This window comes from Pelmatolapia mariae, linkage group LG7 (assembly GCF_036321145.2).
Source record: "Pelmatolapia mariae isolate MD_Pm_ZW linkage group LG7, Pm_UMD_F_2, whole genome shotgun sequence".
Lineage (NCBI taxonomy): Eukaryota > Metazoa > Chordata > Actinopteri > Cichliformes > Cichlidae > Pelmatolapia > Pelmatolapia mariae.
Window position 1 is genome coordinate 57,417,597 of NC_086233.1, and position 20,764 is coordinate 57,438,360.

The window sequence follows — 20,764 nt, forward strand, 5'->3', positions numbered from 1 at the left end:
TGTTGTGTCACAGGCTCTTGAACTATGATACAGTAATTAATACAAGTGCAGTTGTTTTTGCTTGCATTGCATTTCTCATGACCCACACAGATACAGAGGTGTTGCCAGAGTTACTCAGGAGGACTTCTGAAGGTTGAATGCACACAAGAGAAAATGTAAGAAAAAAATATGAAAAAAAGGCATGTTGCATCTCAAAGGATATTTGAGGGAATGGAGTGCTAAGTTTTCAGGTAATACTAGCAAAGGTCACAATCAAACAAAGTTCTGCAAAATTGGTTTGTCAAATATTTTCATTTTATAAATGTTTTGTCATTTTTGCAAAACCTATGTTTACAGTGGTAGATTTAAAATACCCTGGTAACAAGCAGGTGACTTGAGATTGGGCAGTTATTGTTAATACTTTCATCCTACTGGACAGTCTAATCACAGTTTTGTGAAAATGTAAGAATAACATTTTTTTTTCTTTGAAAAACAAAATCAGTGATTCAATTAAAAGAAAATGCCAAAATATTCATTGTATATTAGAGCATGGATAATCCTCACAAGACCTTTTGATAAGTGAATTATGGTTTAGTCTAATTACTTTAAAACTGATGGAGCAGAGACCAGATGTGAGTTTTCTACAGCTCGCTGCGTTCTGCATTTTCCTCATGCTGTTTGATCTTCTCTGGGACGGTCTGAGTCAGGAAGACAAACCGCTCCTTCTTCAGGTGCTGAGCAGTTACCTGCTTTTTTAAACCAATCGCCAGGTACTTTTCATCTGCTCCATACTTTGGCCAGTGAACAAGGTTGTGCCCATCAGGAGATCTAAAAACATATACATTTGTTATTCAGTTATTACATGTGTTAAATTTACAATAGTTGGAAATTCCTACCCTGTGCGAGCAAAGTTCCCCCAGTAGCTCATCATGATCTTGCTCAACTGTTCCTCATCCTCAGGGCACGGATCTAAAACGATCATGTTGCAAAACATTTTTCAATCAACAAAACAAAACAGATCGAGCACTAAGACAGACTTTTTATAAAGTCTTACCGGGTAACCTAACATGGGTAGTTGTGAAGCAAAATCCCAAAACTATAAAAATTTCATCTGCATGGTCAGTCCCGACAAAGCTCAGTCTTTTCTGCTGCAGGAATTTGGGAGGATGTTGGTACTCATACAGGTATACAGGAGCACCTGCATCTAGAATTAGACAAATGTGTGTGATATTTGTTAATCATAGTATGTAACAGTAAATATCAAGTGTTGGGTTTTAAACAGATTTGTATAATCTTTTATTAAACACATTAAATTACCTCTGTGAGCATTAGCAGCTTTAATCGCTGGAATGGTGAAAAACAAATCTCCAAGCATCTCAGTGAACCCATCTCTGTTTTTCACACGGTCGTCACCATTTCCGATATATTCATCAGCTATCACAGCTCTGATAAATGCTGCTTTAGGCTTAAAGAAATAAGCAACTAATCAGTCAAAGAAGCTCGAGCAGGTCAGGGGACAGTAATATTGTAACATCAAGTGGTGTCTGCCTTACGTCGGGGTAGAAGAAGGACACCATGTTCAAAACAAATTCCCGATCTAGTCCTTCTGTCCAGTTTTGGGGAGCAAAAAACTAAGGAAATACCAAGCCAAATTACATTTTTTTTTCAACATTACAAAACAACAGCAAACTACATTGAGATCATGGAGCTTTTTATTTACATGTTCCTGTGACACTTACTGATGCAAGCATCCATCCACCTTCATCATTGTTGACACCAGTCATGAATGGAACAGTATGAAGTTCATGTTTACGAAACAGCTCATCCACAGGTTTAGTCAGGAAATGTCCATCAACATTTACTTGAAATCTTAATTTTGGATCCTTGAGAAAATAAAATGTACAAAAGTAAAAGATGTGATAGCATGAATATAGCTGAGGGAGAAATGAAAGGCTTCAAATAAATATTGTAGAAGACATAATAATCATATTCAGCTATTTGTATCAGGTATTTACCCATTACCTCACCTTTGTAAAACCCACTATAGTATCAATATCAAGGTTTCTCATGCAGTCACTGATCTTCTTTGTGCTTTCAAGGCTGCAGCCAGATGCATTTGCAACTGCCTGAGGTGAAATGTCAAATATAAATGTCAAATATTTAGGAAAAGAAATCAATTGCAATATACTCATTAATCTGCAACAGAAATGTTATTAACCCTCCAAAAAGGAAGAATATGGATAATTAACCTGCGCCATTGGTAGAGGATTATTTGCAACAAGTACATTCATTGCAGCTGTGCCACTCTCAGCAATGGCACGGTGAAACAGCCCATCAGACAGTGGTGACAGGAGCTGGTGATTCAAGTAACACATCAAATATATATATATATATATATATATATATATATATATATATATATGTATGTATATATATATTTTTTTAGAGTGAAAAAGTTTAAATAAAGTTTCTCTAACTGTAGATTCTCACCAGAAGAGACACGCTCACTCCACCAGCAGACTCTCCAAATATGGTAACTAATCCTGGGTCTCCTCCAAAGTTGTGAATGTGCTGCTGGATCCACTTGAGAGCTTCAACCTGGTCCAGGAGGCCAAAGTTCCCTGAAATGTGCTCATCTCCAGTGCTGATAGAACAAATTGCCATTTTTATAATGTATTTTTCCTGATTGAAACATCTTTTCACAAGAGACTTTTATCCATGTGTTTAAAGCATCTGTGAGGACACATGTGTTAGGTCTGCACTCGCAAGCCTCGCTGGCTCAGAGACTTATCTCAATGAACAAAGCAAGACAACCAGAGCTCAATCGGTTTTCACTTGCGCAAGGGAAGCTGGTCCGGTCACGATCCAGAGCTTCAAGCTCCTCACCTGATCCCAGACAACCCCAAATTCCAGCCTCTCCTCACAGCCTTTTTATTTAGTGAACACAGTTACACAACCCCCCATTGTAAAACCCATATGATGTGTCGTAAAAGCTGAGGCACTGTATGTGTGCATGCACGTGCGAGCATGTGTTAGTATGTGGATGCAGTGTTGGGGAGTAACGGAATACATGTACCGCCGTTATGTATTTAAAATACAAAAGATGAGTAACTGTATTCTGTTACAGTTACCGTTTAAAAAGGTGGTATTCAGAATACAGTTACTTTGTTGAAATAAAGGAATTACATGGCGGTCTTTTCCTGCTTCATATGTTAAACTATGCCCTCTCCATTTCTGGTAATTCCACGCCAGTGGAAACCCAAACAAAATACGCATTAAGAGGCTCAAATGCCTGTGTCTCAATCTTACGTCTCATAATGACATGAGGAAATATTAAAAATTACTGTTCAAAATGATTTAATATGAAGGCAGAGTGTTACAGGCATAGCCCTAAAGAATGTAGCCTCATGGGCAGTGTAGTCCGTGCTGCAGGGAGAATGGACTGCCATACTCATTATGTGTCTGTGAGCACGAGGGAGGGAGAAAAAGGAGAGTGGAAAAGTACGAGTTGTCACCTAGCAGAAACGGGAGATGGAAGCATGTAAATATAATAATAACCACTGCAGCCAAAAAGAGTGCCTGACGAGCCGAGTTGTAAGTAAGCTATTAAGACTCGACTGTACACTGTGTTCCGTTGGAGCAGCCTTTCAACGCGTCTCTCTGTCTCTCGCTAGCAAAGTTGACCCAGACAACAAAGTAAAGCTATTTTTCGGCTACGAGCTCAACACAAAACTCGACATATTAGCCAGATGGTTCGGTTCGGAGCTGCGAACCTGTTTTCTACACGAGATCGCTGCAAAAAGCGCAGCCTTACCTAATGTCCACCCTACGGTTACTCATTTTATATTAAGATTTAAAATCTAGTTGCTATGGGTATGGTGAGTAACCTTCAGTAACAGTAATAAATCACAGCAATAGTACATTCATGTAGTTGTAAAAAGCTTGATAATATATTAAGTAATCCAAAGTATTCAGAATACGTTACTCTCACTGAGTAACGTAACGGAATACGTTACAAAATACATTTTGGGGGCATGTAATCTGTAATCTGTAGTGGAATACATTTTAAAAGTAACCTTCCTAACACTTTGTGTATATGTCTTTGTATACGTGACTTCCTGGTTACAACCGTTTTAACCGCATCTTTAGTCATAAAAGGGTCATCTGACCCCACCCCATATATGGCTTAACCCCTTATATACAAGCATAGGTGAGCCCATAAAGGTCGGGAAGTGAACATTCCTTACCAAATAAGGAAACCAGAACCTTTACATGGAATGTGTCTGCAGTTAAACACTATCGCTAATAGCATCTCCCACCATCCTAGATGTAGGGGAGGAACAGCAAAATATCTGAACATGCAGTTCAGGACAAGGCTTACAGTTTTAAACACAACAATGACAACTTTTAACAAAATCACTCCAACAACATGTATTAGAACTAATCTAGGATTGAGGTGCGTGAATCTTTTTAGAAAAAAAAGTGAGTTTTTTTAGTTTAGTGACAGTGTATAAATAATAGAAAAAGTTGTGACTATTAGCTCTAAAATGATTTCAAGAACTTTCAAGGTGAAACTGAACAAAGTGGTGCTGAAAATGGCCAATTTCACCCTGAGGTTGATCTTGAAATTCAACAGAAAGTCCAGTGCAGATAGTAGTGCCAGGATTCTGATACTACTGGACCCTATTTGTGCAGTTGGGCAGTAGCTGCATATGCCACTTCCACATATTTGTTGAAGCTGAGTGATACGGTAAGGCAATCAAAAACCAAGCTATTGCTTACCAAGCTATGTTTATACTACATGATAAATAAAGCAAACTTTCAATTCTTTTTCATATTAGATCAGATAAAAAAGCAGAACAACAAATTCATTGTATGTTCTTATTTGGAAACTTGAGTTCATTTACGTTCCTATGATTAAAACATCGAAGGACCTTTTACCCTGCTTGGGATAGGGTTCCAGGGGTCCCACCCTGGAGCCAGGCCTGGGGAGGGTTCACGAGTAAGGGGAGAGGGAAGTGGGAGATCGACAGACAGATTGGTGTTGCAAAACTAGCCTTCTCCCAAGGGTGGATGGCCTCTCCCTAAAAGATATGGTAAGGAGTTCGGCCATTCGGGAGGGGCTCAGAATAGAGCCACTACTCGTCCACATCGAAAAGAGCCAGTTAAGGTGGTTTAGGCATCTGACTAGAATGCCTCCTGGATGCCTCCTGGGTGAGGTGTCCTGGGCTCCCAGTGTCCCACTGAGAGAAGGCCCTGAGGCAGAGCCAGGACACACTGGAGAGATTATGGGTGGATGAAGTTTATTTACCTGAGAAAACTCAGAAGTCCCAACCGATACTGGATCAGAACCACAACTACGTCCTGGTAAGCAGCCAGGGGAGAGCCATCATATGTTGAAGCTGATCCCAGCGTAAAACCCCCACCATGAATCCAGACCATGACCTGGACAGAACAATAAAATAGCGTTTCTTCAAAGCTTAGAGGACCGTTTGGAGTGTCAGTTACAATAACTAATCTAATAACTAATAACAAAAACTAATTCAAACGTTAAACAAACAAAAACACTCAAGTTTACATTTTAGATGATACAATTAACAACTGAGTTCTAAAGAATGGTGTCTTTATTGAGACTGTGTTTAGGCATCCGTCAAAACCTACAGCAAAAGGTTCTTACTGGGAGCTTGGCATTATTAGCTCTTTTTGCAGGAGTGTAAATGTTGAGGTAAAGACAGTCTTCAGAGATGTCTGGTATTTCTGCCAACAGTGCACCGAGTTTATTAAGCATATCCAAAACAGCTTCTTTAGACTGAATGCACCTTAAAGAGAGACAATGTTAATGATACAAATACAGCCAACAGTTTCTCAAAGTGTGTTGAAGCACATGTTTCTTACATTGGTGGCTGTTTAGTGGCATCTCTTACTCCTTCCCATCCTTCTGCAGGCTGAGGTGGAGCCAGTCTCAAGTAAGGGCCGAGGGGTGGTTTGGCAAATGGGACACCCAGGTAGGCATGGACGCCAGTCTCCTTCCCTTTCACACTCACATACTCACCTTTCAGGCTCCCGAGCTTTGTGTGGACTACAGGTGCTGTCAGGATATTAGAAATGACTGAAAATCTTAACATAAAACTTTATGCGCTTTGGGTGCCTTGAAAAGCGCTATATAAATCCAATCCATTATTATCATTAATATTACTATTATATCGTCCCCCTTTAATTGTGGGACAATTAAAGGATTATTCTATTCTATTCTATTCTATATTTTAAAAATAAAATAAATCTTCCAGTGAAAAGTATTTTGCTCAAAACATGCAATAATTGACTGCTCTCTATAGCTCAGTTTTATGCAGACTATGTTCATCTGACAAGTTTAAAATTGCTCCTTGTAGAACTTTTCATGTGACACAGTCATATAAAGCGATGTTAAAAAACAGTGTTACAATACTCTTTGTATAACTAAGTCAAATACATGAGCAGCCTGAACTTAGCATGCAATGTAAGTTCTAATGCTTTCATTAAGCCACATTGCTATCAAAAGAAAAACTAGTGGACAATTTTATGAATTGGTTAATTCTGAAAATGAATTCAATATCAAGAAAACTCTGGTTCGCCACTATATTCATCCTCAGTATTTGGGATAACCACTTTCAGAAAACGAATACAATTTCATATTTTGCTGTGGACAATTTAATTCCTATCCTAATATTGATTAAATTCTAATTTAATTAATTTATTGATGCAGACCATTTGGTGGATTAAGTTGCTTAAGCTACAGCACCATTACACTAAATAAGCTTTTTTATTATTTTGGTTTAAAATGGTTTAAATAATCTGACCAAGTGTGATAGTTCATCATTTATTTGAAAAAAGCCACTTGCTCAAATGGCTTTTTGTTTTGTTGTTTGTTTATCATAAACGTCCTTTGTTGTGTGTTGTGTCTACATTGATCCTGGTGAAGAAGCAGAGTTGACCATGAGATCTGTTTCTGTTTATTCACAGTCACTGAAGTTAGCAAAAAAAAAAAGATATCTATCTATCTATCTATCTATCTATCTATCTATCTATCTATCTATCTATCTATCTATCTATCTATCTATCTATCTATCTATATATACATATACACACACATATATATATATATATATATATATATATATATATATATGTGTATACATATATATGTATACATATATATGTAGAGAGGGAGAGAGCGAGAGAGAGAGAGAGAAAGATTGGGGGGGGCTGCTTTTTCTGCAACTAACAAATTAATAATAATAAATAAAAACTGTACGGTGAAATTTAAAAAAAGGAAGTTTTATCTGTCCTGCAAAAGAAACGCTGACATACTATCATCTCCCATGGGTACACCATACTTGGTTTTTTGCTATCGTTCACCTTTGAACACAGTTTGTAGGTAAAAAGTCACCTGGACTTAGAACACAAAAGTTGATGTTTAATTATCAGCGTTTATTATGACTATTACTGCCATGATACCACTGAAGATGATACTACAGCCAGATTTAAAAAGAAGCTTTTCAAAAAGCGACTGTGCAAAAAAAAAAGAAGAAAAGAAAAACATGCACTACATGTAGGTTTAAGGAACACACTTGGGTTTAAAGAACACACGCATTACACAGAAATTAGGTGATGTTACAAAGGTCATTTTGCTAAGAACAGTTTTATCCTACTTACCCTGAAGTTCTGCAACAGCACAAAGGAATAAACCGGATACAAAGAAGAAGAAATTGTGCTTTGCATGCAACTCCATGGTCGGCTCTGTGGATTGCTAAACTCTGCGGATTTTCCAAGAACTGAGCGCAGACCCAAAAGACGACAGGAGTGCGTCCTCATATGAAGGTTTCTTCTTTTCTCTTTCACAAAGAATAAAAGATAGTGTCTCTAGCAAGATATGACGTCATTCAGTTTGACGCCAAACCATCACGGGACTAAAGTCCAATCTAAAGTCTAAACTTTAGGATCGCTTCAGGACTCACTCCAGAAAAGTTTCGCCGCTATCGTAATTCACAACTTTTTCTTGCAATCCTTTTTTTTTGTCTGCCTGTCTGAAAAGCTTAAAATGTGAATTTGGTAACAAGTTTATTCATATGAGCGCATGCTGTGTCACAGGCTCTTGAACTATGGTACAGTAATTAATACAAGTGCAGTTGTTTTTGCTTGCATTGCATTTCTCATGACCCACACAGATACAGAGGTGTTGCCACAGTTGCTCGGGAGGACTTCTGAAGGTTGAATGCACACAAGAGAAAATGTAAGAAAAAAAATATGAAAAAAGGCATGTTGCATCTGAACTGAATTTTCCGGGAGGAACCCACCTGAGGGATTAATAAAGTTTTATCTAATGAATCTGAAAGGATGTTTGAGGGAATGGAGTGCTAAGTTTTCAGGTAAAAGAAGCACAGGTCACAAACAAACAAAATGCTGCAAAATTGGTTTGTCAAAACTTTTTATTTTATAAATGTTTTACAAAACCTATGTTTACAGTACTAGATTTAAAATACCCTGATACCCTGGATTCAATTAAAATAAACAAAACCAAAAAAAATCATTTCATATTAGAATATGGATGATCCTCACAAGACCTTTTGATAAGGGAATTATGGTTTAGTCCAGGGGTAGCCAACTCCAGGCCTCAAGGGCTGGTGTCCTGCAGGTTTTAGATGTCCCCCTGGGTCAAAACACCTAAATCAAATCATTAGTTTAATAACAGGCCTCTGAAGAACTTCAAGACATGTTGAGGGAGTCATTTGGCCATTTGAATCAGCTGTGTTGGATCAAGGACACATCTAAAACCTGAAGGACACCAGCACTTGAGGCCTAAAGTTGCCTACCCCGGGTTTAGTCTAATTACTTTAAAACTGATGGAGCAGAGCCAAGATGTGAGTTTTCTACAGCTCGCTGCGTTCTGCATTTTCCTCATGCTGTTTGATCTTCTCTGGGACGGTCTGAGTCAGGAAGACAAAGCGCTCCTTCTTCAGGTGCTGAGCAGTTACCTGGTTTTTTAAACCAATCGCCAGGTACTTTTCATCTGCTCCATACTTTGGCCAGTGAACAAGGTTGTGCCCATCAGGAGATCTAAAAACATATACATTTGTTATTCAGTTATTAAATGAGTGAAATGTGAAATTTACAATAGTTGGAAATTCCTACCCTGTGCGAGCAAAGTTCCCCCAGTAGCTCATCATGATCTTGCTCAACTGTTCCTCATCCTCAGGGCACGGATCTAAAACGATCATGTTGCAAAACATTTTTCAATCAACAAAACAAAACAGATCGAGCACTAAGGCAGTTTTTATAAAGTCTTACCGGATAACCTAATATGGGTAGTTGTGAAGCAAAATCCCAAAACTGTAAAAATTTCATCTGCATGGTCAGTCCCGACAAAGCTCAGTCTTTTCTGCTGCAGGAATTTGGGAGGATGTTGGTACTCATACAGGTATACAGGAGCACCTGCATCTAGAATTAGATAAATGTGTGTAATATTTGTTAATGAAAGTATGTCACAGTAAATATCAAGTGTTGGGTTTTAAACAAATTTGTATAATCTTTTATTAAACACATTAAATTACCTCTGTGAGCATTAGCAGCTTTAATCGCTGGAATGGTGAAAAACAAATCTCCAAGCATCTCAGTGTACCCATCTCTGTTTTTCACACGGTCGTCACCATTTCCGATATATTCATCAGCTATCACAGCTCTGATAAATGCTGCTTTAGGCTTAAGAAAATAAGCAACATATCAGTCAAAGAAGCTCGAGCAGGTCAGGGGACAGTAATATTGTAACATCAAGTGGTGTCTGCCTTACATCGGGGTAGAAGAGGGACACCGTGTTCAAAACAAATTCCCGATCTAGTCCTTCTGTCCAGTTTTGGGGAGCAAAAAACTAAGGAAATACCAAGCCAAATTACATTTTTTTCACAATTGCAAAACAACAGCAAACTACATTGAGATCATGGAGCTCTTTATTTACATGTTCCTGTGACACTTACTGATGCAAGCATCCATCCACCTTCATCATTGTTGACACCAGTCATGAATGGAACAGTATGAAGTTCATGTTTACGAAACAGCTCATCCACAGGTTTAGTCAGGAAATGTCCATCAACATTTACTTGAAATCTTAATTTTGGATCCTTGAGAAAATAAAATGTACAAAAGTGAAAGATATGATAGCATGAATATAGCTGAGGGAGAAATGAAAGGTTTCAAAGAAATATTCCCAAAGACATAATAATCATATTCAGCTATTCAGCATTCTTTATCATGTTTGCACCCATTATCTCACCTTTGTAAAACCCACTATAGTATCAATATCAAGGTTTCTCATGCAGTCACTGATCTTCTTTGTGCTTTCAAGGCTGCAACCAGATGCATTTGCAACTGCCTGACATGAAATGTAAAATACAAATAGCAAATATTTCTCAAAACAAATCCATTTTAATATACTCATTATTCTGCAACAAAAATGTTTAACGTTCCAAAAAGGAAGAATATGGATAATTAACCTGCGCCATTGGTAGAGGATCATTTGCCATAAATGCATCCATTGCAGCTGTGCCACTCTCAGCAATGGCACGGTGAAACAGCCCATCAGACAGTGGTGACAGGAGCTGGTGATTCAAGTAACACATCAAATAATACATGATAAGGTTTTTTTCTTGAGTGAAAAAGTTTAAATAAAGTTTCTCTAACTGTAGATTCTTACCAGAAGAGACACGCTCACTCCACCAGCAGACTCTCCAAATATGGTAACTAATGCTGGGTCTCCTCCAAAGTTGTGAATGTGCTGCTGGATCCACTTGAGAGCTTCAACCTGGTCCAGCAGACCAAAGCTCCCTGGAATGTGCTCATCTCCAGTGCTGATAGAACAAATTGCCATTTTTATAATGTATTTTTCCTAAATGAAACATCTTTTCATAAGACACTTATATCCATGTGTTTAAAGCATCTGTGAGGACACGTGTTAGAACTGATCTAGCATTGAAGTACGTGAATGTTTTTAGAAAAGATGTGAGTCTTTTTAGTTTTAGTGACATTGTGGAAATAACAGAAAAAGTTGTGACTATTAGCTCTAAAATGATTTCAAGTACTTTCAAGATGAAACTCAACGAAATAGTGCTGAATACGGCCAATTTCACCCTGAGGTTAATCTTGAAATTCAACAGAAAGTCCAGTGCTACTGGCTGGCAGCAGATAGTAGTGCCAGGATTCTGAGACCTACTACTGGACCCATTTGTGCAGTTGGGCAGTAGCTGCATATGCCACTTCCATACAATTTGTTGAGGCTGAGTGACAGGGTAAGACAGTCAAAACCAAGCTATTGCTTACCAAGCTATGTTTATACTTCGTGACAAATAAAGCCAACTTTCAATTCTTTTTCATATTAGATCAGATAAAAAAAAGTAGAAAAACACAACCATAGTATGTTCTAATTTGGTCATTTGAATTCATATACACTTCCTATGAGCAACACTGAGGGAACAGTTTACCCTGCTTCAGATAGGGTTATCAGGGCCCCACCCTGGAGAGGGTTCACGAGTGACAGAAGATGGAAGTGGAAGATCCACAGATGGATTTGTGCTGCAGCAACGAGCTTTCTCCAAAGGGTGGCTAACGGCGTTATTTTTGTTCCTGTATTCTGAGTGCACGTAAAAAAAAAAAAAAAAAGTGCAAGTGCAAATGTTGCATTTTGAGAAGAAAATTATTTTGTTCGAAGAAAAGTTTAATTTGAGCGAACAAAATTAACTTCTGCATGCAAGAAATGTATTTCAGTGTTTGGTATTATCCATACACACACACACAATAACAGCTCCTCTGTCACGGTCCTGGGTCAGTGACCCAGTGTTTTGAGTTTTGTACTTGAAAGTTTGTGTTTTGGTTTCTGTCCTACAATTTCTAGCTCCCTAGTTTTGTAGTACTTCCTGAGTTCTAATTCTTAGGTTTTGTTATTTGGTTTCCCAGTGTTAACTCTGTCCCCTTCTGTCCCACATTTCAGGAACCTGGGACTCTCGACCAAGTGCTTTCTTGTGTCACTGTGATTTGGTATTATGTTTTATGTGTAAAGTTCACTTTGTTAGTCTTTAGTTTACGTCTGAGAGTTTAGTTATGCTGTTTTGAGTTTCTTGTGTTTCTTAGTTTCCCAGTTATTTAGTAGTTCCCTCCTCTCCAGTATGGGTCTTTCTGTATTTCCTGTTTTATTCTGAAGATTCATGTCTTATGTCAGTGTTTCTAGTTTTGCTTCCTCTGTCTCGTTAGGTCTAATTTCTCCCGGCTGTGTTCCCACCTGTTCCTCGTTCCCTCATGTTCCCATCTGTGTATTTATAGGGTGTGTTCTCTCGTGTCCGTCGCTAGTCTGTCTGTTTATTTCCCTGCGTTTTCCTGTGTGGTTTCCACGAGGCTCCCTGCATCTACCTTTCAGGTCTGTTGTTGTTAGTTTTCTCCAGTTTAGGTTATCCTCAGGTTCTGTTTCATGCCCACTGCGTTTCTATTTACTTCACCTCCCTAATAAAACTCCCTTGCATCTGAAAGCTGCCTGCATCTTGGGTCCTTCATTAAATTCCACACGGTCTGCCATCGCAGCTGTGACATCCTCTCGCTCAGTTGTTGGCACTTGCTCTCGCTCAGATCTCTGCTCTGTGTGCTGGCAGACATCTCAGTGTGTCGCTCACGCTCACAACATCTCTGCTCTGTGCACGCTCAACTCTCTGTACACCGTTATAAGTGTGCCACAGAACCAACCAATCACAGACCTGGATGCAAAAATTCTGATTGGCTGTTACAGTTTCCAATCAGCTTGCTAGCTACTGCATTCCTGAAACATGGTCCAGAATGTAGCTAAATACATTTTCGGTTAGTATGTTTATTTTATTTTAAAATATATAATTGTTTAAGACCATTATTGGTTTTAATCTATTTTAAACCAAACCACTCCACAGGATTTAGCTGCATTCTGAACCAGTAGTGGTTGATACGGGCGGTTGCCCGGGGCGGCAATGTGGTGAGGGGCGGCATCACGGGCATCGGCAAAAGAAATTGCTCGTACTCATGCTGCCCTGACATCATGCCAGCGCATATTGGGAATGGCATAGGCACCGATTGGTTTTCTATCGCCCATTTGCGGGGAGTAAGGGCACCCTCCGTTTGCGAGGTGCGCCTGCTGCTTGCGGTACAGGGAGGAGAGGGTGGGGTGGCGGGGGATTCACTCGCTGGCTGGAGCAGCATCTAATAACCAACTCGCAAAATAAAACAAAATAAAAACAAACCAACAAACACGAAAACACCAGACATTATGATACAGACTTGTAATTTGCACCGATGTTTTTTCGAAATTCTATACACGAAAAGTGAGCATGGGAGCCCTCGGTGCGCCTGCTCGCTGCTGAAGTCAAAGTAAACTTTATTTTCATCTCCGCTACATACAGTCCAGTATATAGAGAGACGAGACGACGAAGCTCCAGTTACAGCAGTGCAAGTAAACAAACAATAAATATAAGAAGAGTAAGAAAATAAATATACACTTTAGTACTAGGGGTAAAGGGATCAATAACAATTTAAAATTTATAATTTACAGTTTGATGATTTAAAGTCTCACACACAACCCGTCGAAAGGGGAGGGGGCCCGGCTGCTTCCAAATGGAGCATATTTCATTCATAATGATGTAAATCCAAGCCCATTATCTATTCATGATTTGAATCCTGGGTTGTGCGAAATCCCAGAAATAAACCCTAGACAAAGCTAATCTGTGAACTAAGGTGTAGGTCTGTTAGGTTATGTTGTGGCGATCCTCGAGTTGGGGGATTTGTGTTCATACTGGAGTGCAAAATTAAAACCAATGGAAGATGGACAAGAAAAGTTCAAAGCCATCAGGTGCTCTGTTTAGAAAAAATAGAAAAGAAGAGGAGGAGAAACAAGCAAAAGATACACGGGCGCCAGAGGGAGTGTTCGCCCGGGGCGCCAAACAGGCTAGGAGCGCCACTATTCTGAACCATGTTTCCAGAATGCAGTAGCTAGCTAACTGACTGGAGATTGTAACAGCAGTTCAGAATTTTTGCATCCAAGTCTTTGATTGGTTGTTTTTTTGTGGCACACTCATAATGGTGTACAGAGAGTTGAGCGTGCATGGAGCAGAGATGTTGTGAGCACGAACGACACACTAAGAGCAGGTCCGCAGAAGTCTATCAGCACACAGAGCAGAGATCTGCGCGAGAGCAAGTGCCAACAACCTGAGTGACAGGGGCTGTTATTGTGTGTGTGTGTGTGTGTGTGTGTGTGTGTGTGTGTGTGTGTGTGTGTGTGTGTGTGTGTAAAATAGAAAACACATTTTTTGCACGCAGAAATGAATTTTGTTCGCTCAAAATAAACTTTTCTTCGTGCAAAATAATTTTCTTCTCAAAATGCAACATTTGTGCTTGCAAATTTTTTTTATTTTTATTTTTTTACGTGAGCTCAGAATAGAGGTACAAAAATAGCGCCATAGTGGCTGGCTTCTCCCTAAAGGTAAGGAGCTCGGCGATTCGGTAGGGGCTTGGAATAGAGCCGCTACTCCTCCACATTGAAAGGAGCCAGTTAAGGTAGTTTAGGGATCTGACTAGAATTCCTCCTGGATGCCTCCTGGGTAAGGTGTCCTGGGCTCCCAGTTTTTCACTGGGAGGAGGCCCTGAGGCAGAGCCAGGACATGTTCTAGAGATTATGGGTGGATGAAGTTTATTTACCTGAGAAAACCCAGAAGTCCCAACCGATACTGGATCAGAACCACAACTACGTCCTGGTAAGCAGCCAGGGCAGAGCCATCATATATTGAAGCTGATCCCAGCACAAAGCCCCCACCATGGATCCAGACCATGACCTGGACAGAACAATTAAATAGCGTTTCTTCAAAGCTTAGAGGACCGTTTGGAGTGTCAGTTAAGCTACAATAACTAATCTAATAACTAAACAGTAACTAATTTAAACGTTAAACAGACAAAAACGTTTAAGTTTACATTTTAAATTGATACAACTGAGTTGTGAAGATGGGTGTCTTTATTGAGATTGTGATTAGGCATCCCTCAAAACCTACAGCAAAAGATTCTTACTGGGAGCTTGGCATTATTAGCTCTGTTTGCAGGAGTGTATATGTTGAGGTAAAGACAGTCTTCAGAGATGTCTGGTAATTCCGCCAGCAGTTTACCGAGTTTATCAACCAGATCCAAAACAACTTCTTTAGACTGAATGCACCTTAAAGAAAGACAATGTTAATGATACAAATACAGCCAATTTTCTTTCTCGAAGTGTTGAAGCACACATTTCTTACATTGGTGGCTTTTTAGTGGCATCTCTTACTCCTTCCCATCCTTCTACAGGCTGAGGTGGAGCCAGTCTCAAGGAAGGGCCGAGGGGTGGTTTGGCAAATGGGACACCCAGGTAGGCATGGACGCCAGTCTCCTTCCCTTTCACACTCACATACTCACCTCTCAGGCTCCCGAGCTTTGTGTGGACTACAGGTGCTGTCAGGATATTAGAAATCAGTGAGAATCATAACATAAAACTTTATATTTAAAAAAAATGTAATGTGCAATGTAAGTTCTAACAGTTCATTAAGCTACATTGATATCAACAATTTTATGAATTGGTTAATTATGTAAATGAATTCAATGTCAGGAAAACGCTGGTTCACCACTGTGTTCATCTTCAGGATTTGGGATAACCACTTTTAGAAAACAAACAATAACAATTCATATTTTGCTGTGGACAATTTAAAACCTATTCTGTTATTGATTTTTTAAATTCTAATTTATATAGTGATGCAAACCATTTAGTGGATTAAGTTGCTTGAGCAGTGTGCTACTACATAAGTGTTACACTAAATAAGCATTTTTATTATTTTTATTATCATCATTTTAGTTTAAATAATCTGACCAAGTGTGATTCTTCATTATTCAAGATTCTTTATTTGTCACATGCATAGTTATATGAGTACAATACGCAGTGATGTGTCCTGAAATGCTCCTGGACTGTGCAAAAAGAGAACATTATATACAGTAAGTAAATTATATACAAAAGAGGACATTATGTGCAGCAAATAAGTGAATTATATACATTAAGTAAATAAAATAAAACAAACTGGAAATTTTAAATTGAAAATCTGAAAATGTACATTCTACAGCGTGAAGCCAAAAAGAATCAGACCAAAATAATCAGGCATGATATGAGTTGACCATGAAAGTTCTGGAATGTGGTTTAGGACTCGGATGGCCTGAGAATTTATTTTTTTTGGACAGTGTGGAACCTTCTGTCTGATTGCAGAAGTTGGAACAGTTTGTTGCCGGAATCGGAAGGTTCCTTCAATATCTGAGCTGCTCTGGACCAACATCTCCTGGTGTAAATGTCCTGTGGGGAGAGCAGCCCTGCAGCAGTGTTCTGCCGTACGGATCACTCTCTGAAGAGCTTTTTGGTCCTTAACATAGCTGTTCCCATACCAGGATGTGATGTTCTGTGTGAGGATGCTCTCCACAGCGCCTGCATAGAAAGTCCTGAGGATCACCGGAGAGACCCCGGACGTCTTCAGTTGTGGGAGATGGTACAGGCGCTGCCTGGCCTTTTTGGACTGGACCTGAATGTGAGCAGACCATTGTCAGGTCTGAGGAGATCTGGACACCAAGATACTTGAAGGACCGCACCCTCTCCACTGGATCTCCATTGATGATAATGGGCTTATAGACTCTGTGTTTACTCCTTCTGAAGTCCACCACCAGCTCCTTGGTCTTGCAGACGTTCAGCTGGAGGTGGTTGTCCTGGCACCACGATGCCAGATTCTTCAACTCATCCATGTAGGCCACCTCATCATTGTTGGAGATGGCGCCCAACACCACTGTGTCGTCAGCTAACTTCACAATGGTACTGGAGCCATGGGTGGCCACGCAGTCAAAAGTATAGAGGGAGTAGAGCAGTGGCGAGAGTGCACACTCCTGTGGTGCTCCATGTTGATGGTGATGCTGTCGGAGACACACCTACCCACCCTCACCACCTGAGTTTTGCTAGTGAGGAAGTCCAACACCCATGCACACGGACCGCTGTTGAGTCCTAGATCCCTCCACTTTGTAAACAGTGTACCGGGCACTACTGTGTTAAACGCTGAACTGTAATCAACAAACAGCAATCTCACTTAGTTACCCTGTTTCTTGTCGACGTGGCTGAGAGAGGTGTGCAGGACAAGGGCAATGGCGTCCTCTGTGGATCTGCTGGGTCGGTAGGCGAACTGGAGCGGATCTGTGGTGTTTGGGATGGAAGAGGAGATGATGTTCTTCAACAGCCTCTTGAACACCTTCATTACCACCAAAGTCAATGCAACTGGCTGGCAGTCATTCAGTTACGAATGCTTGTTGTTCTTCGGCACAGGGACAATGGTGAATCTCTTGAAGCATGTGGGGACCACAGACTTAGCCAGGGACTCATTGAAAATGGAAGTGAGCACACCTGCTAGCTGGTCAGCACAGCAACGCAGCAGATGGCCGGAGATGCCGTCTGGTCCTGCCGCTTTTCTTGTGTTCACTCTCCTCAGCGCCACTCGGACGTCGTGCTCCACTGTGCTGATCGCCGGTGTTGTGCAAAAAAGTGATCGTCTGCCAAAAACTGATTTCCGGTATTTGCCAAAAACTGATTGCTCGTATTTAAAGTGCTGTAAATAACTTATTGGTCTATAATATGTAAAACATATGTCAAATGTATTCTTCATGAATGATATCAACTCATCTTGAGCCACAAACAACATTCCTGTAACAAGGTAGAAGCCGCAATCAGTTTTTGGCAGTGACTTTTATATATCCTTTATTTATGCAGTTAAAAACATCTTGTTGACTTTAAAAAATGTCTTTTTTAAGAGTAATCTGACCAAGAGGACAGCAGAAATTGCAACAAATGCAACAATAGTTCTGTAAACATATTTTAAGTGGACAAAGGGGACCCGACTGGTTATAATGTACAATAACACAGTTATAAAGATACTTGAGAAACAGGTCATTTTAAAATTTTATATAAAACCCCTTTGTAATACCTGTTCACCAAAGTCTATGTCGCAACATACGTAAAGATATTACGCATAAAAAACACACGAAACGCTGGAAATCAGTTTTTGGCAGGCGATCACTTTTTGGTCCCTCGCTGATGACTTCACCGTCCTCAGTTGTCAGGCAATAGTTAGCATTAGCCGCCTGCCTAACCTCGAAACGTGTGTAGAACTCATTCAGCTCGTTGGTAAATGCAAAGTCGGCGTTGATCGTCACAGTGTCCCTGGCTTTGTGATCCATGATGGTGTGTCGCCCTCCGTGGGAGACTCCGCTCGCTCCCGATACCGGCGTTTGGCATCCCTCACCGCACGCCGTGTGAAACCGCTTTGTAGGCGCTCATATCGCCAGTGGCGAGACCAGCGTTGTAGGTGGCGGCCCTGGCGTTCACTGCAGCACGGATCGATCTCTCGACCCACGGTTTCTGATTTGGGAACGTCACGACTCTCACAGAGGGGATGATCTCATGCGCTAGCATGCTAACAAAGCTAACTGCTACTTCTGTAAACTGTTGAGCGCATCCTGTAGCGTAGCATTTATTTGAATAAAGCTACTTGCTCACATGGCTTTTAGTTTTTTGTTTGTTTACCATACACTTCCTTTGTTGTGTGTGGTGCAGTATCAGCATGACGTCAGCAAAAACAGAAAATTTTTTTTGTTATCAACTGGTTTTTTGGGGGGGAGGGAAATAAGTAAATAATTAAAAATAATAGTAATTATTATTATCATTATTATTATTATTGTTATTGCAATTTAAAAAAGTTTGATTATTGCACCCTGTTCTACAAAAACAGTTCACCTACAATCGTCTCACATGTTCGGTTCTTTGCTATCGTTCACCTTTGAACACACTGAATAGCCTTTGTAGGTAAAAAGTCACCTGGACTTAGAGGACAAAAGTTGATGTTTAATTATCAGCTTTTATTATGATTATTACTGCCATAATACCACTGAGGATGATTGACTGCGAGATTCAAACAGATGTTTTTTTTAAAAAGCGACTCGAGCAAAAAAAAAAAAGAAAAACGTGTACAGGTAGATTTAAGGAGCACATGCATTACACATGAATTAGGTGATGTTACAAAGGTCATTTTGCTAAGAACTGTTTTATCCTACTTACCCTGAAGATCTGCAACATCACAGAGGAATAAAAATGATACTAAGACGCAGAAAGTCTTCATTATGTGCAACTTCATGGTCAGCTCTGTGGATTGCTAAACTCCGCGGATTTTCCAAGAACTGAGCGCAGAGCCAAGAGACAGAGGGAGTGCCTCCTCTTAAGCTTTCTCCTCTTTCATAAAGAGGAAAAGGTGGTGGCTGTAGCAGATATGACGTCATTCAGTTTGACGCCAAACCATCACGGGACTAAAGTCCAATCTAAAGGCTAAACTTTAGGATCACTTCAGGAAAATTTGAACTTGCTTACAAGTTTATTCATATGAGGTGTGTCACAGGCTCTTGAACTATGATACAGTAATTAATACAAGTGTAGTTGTTGTTGCTTGCATTTCATTTCTCATGACACACACATATACAGGGGTGTTGCCACAGTTGGCACCTGTGCTCAGGAGGACTTCTGGAGGCTCGATGTACACAACACAAAATGTTAGAATTTAAATATGAAAAAGGGGCATGTTGCGTCTGAAAGGATGGAGTGCTAAGTTATCAGGTAACACTAGCACAAGCCACAGACAAACAAAATACTGCACTTTATCTCAGCTAAACTGGGGCTCAGACTCCTCAGATGGACTGCTAATATTATACAGACTACCATACAGCATGTCACATCACATTACACAGATAATTTTATCAAAGCTGCACCAAGAGGCACAAATAGTCGAAACACAGCCCAGAGGTCCATTTCCGTGACTGGTTTAGCAGAGGTGCAGCCTTGCAGACAGGCTGCCTGTATCACTAATAATGTACAATGTTAAACCTAAATACAATCAGTGAGTATAAAATTTTTAAAAAAAAATATTCTAACAAGAAAACATGTTAACTTGTTTATTTCATTTGTGAAGGTGAGCAATTTAATAAAGAATCAATCTAGCAAATAATACACCCAAAGTATTATGAAGTCTGCAAAAATGAATAGAATAATATAAATTATACATCCTCTAGATTTCACCAGAGTATCCAAAATATAAAGTGTATGTATGGATTTACTAATGTTTGCAAAAAAATAGACATACATACAAATACAATTTTGTCACTATTAAATGGATCTCAACTTAGGTGGGGCTGCACTTTAAGTATTCTATCTATAAATCCAGATATTTGAATAATTTGCCTTGTAAGAGTGTTCCTTTGTATCATTTCCCATGCCATATGCATATTCTTTTGTTAGTCACAGTAGACCTCAAATTAACCTCAAACGAACTGGTTTGTCAAAGCTTTTTATTTTATAAATCTTTTATTATTTTACAGAACCTATGTTTACAGTGGTAGATTTAAAATACCCTGGTAACAAGCAGGTGATTTGAGTTGGGCAGTTATTGTTAATACTTTCATCCTACTGGACAGTCCATTCACAGTTTTGTGAAAATGTAAGAATGACTTTTTTTTTTCTTTGAAATACAAAATCAGGGATTTAATTAAAAGAAAATGCCAAAATATTCATTGTATATTAGAGCATGGATAATCCTCAAAAGACCTTTTGATAAGTGAATTATGGTTTAGTCTAATTACTTTAAAACTGATGGAGCAGAGACCAGATGTGAGTTTT

At 39.6% G+C, this 20,764-nt stretch overlaps 1 protein-coding gene across 1 annotated transcript; it reads right to left on the bottom strand.

The window, feature by feature from the left end:
• Positions 1-620: 620 nt before the first annotated feature.
• Positions 621-19,267, bottom strand: LOC134631523 (uncharacterized). Its single transcript, XM_063479933.1, has 25 exons — positions 19,160-19,267; positions 15,291-15,483; positions 15,073-15,214; positions 14,710-14,843; positions 10,703-10,856; positions 10,503-10,607; positions 10,283-10,381; positions 9,987-10,130; positions 9,803-9,880; positions 9,567-9,714; positions 9,304-9,453; positions 9,148-9,220; positions 8,900-9,072; positions 5,875-6,067; positions 5,657-5,798; positions 5,291-5,424; positions 2,470-2,623; positions 2,229-2,333; positions 2,007-2,105; positions 1,719-1,862; positions 1,533-1,610; positions 1,297-1,444; positions 1,034-1,183; positions 876-948; positions 621-807 (listed from the first exon to the last, which is right to left on the bottom strand). The coding sequence occupies exons 1-25, from the start codon at positions 19,233-19,235 to the stop codon at positions 621-623; spliced, it is 3,276 nt and encodes a 1,091-aa protein (XP_063336003.1). The 5' UTR covers positions 19,236-19,267.
• Positions 19,268-20,764: the final 1,497 nt, after the last annotated feature.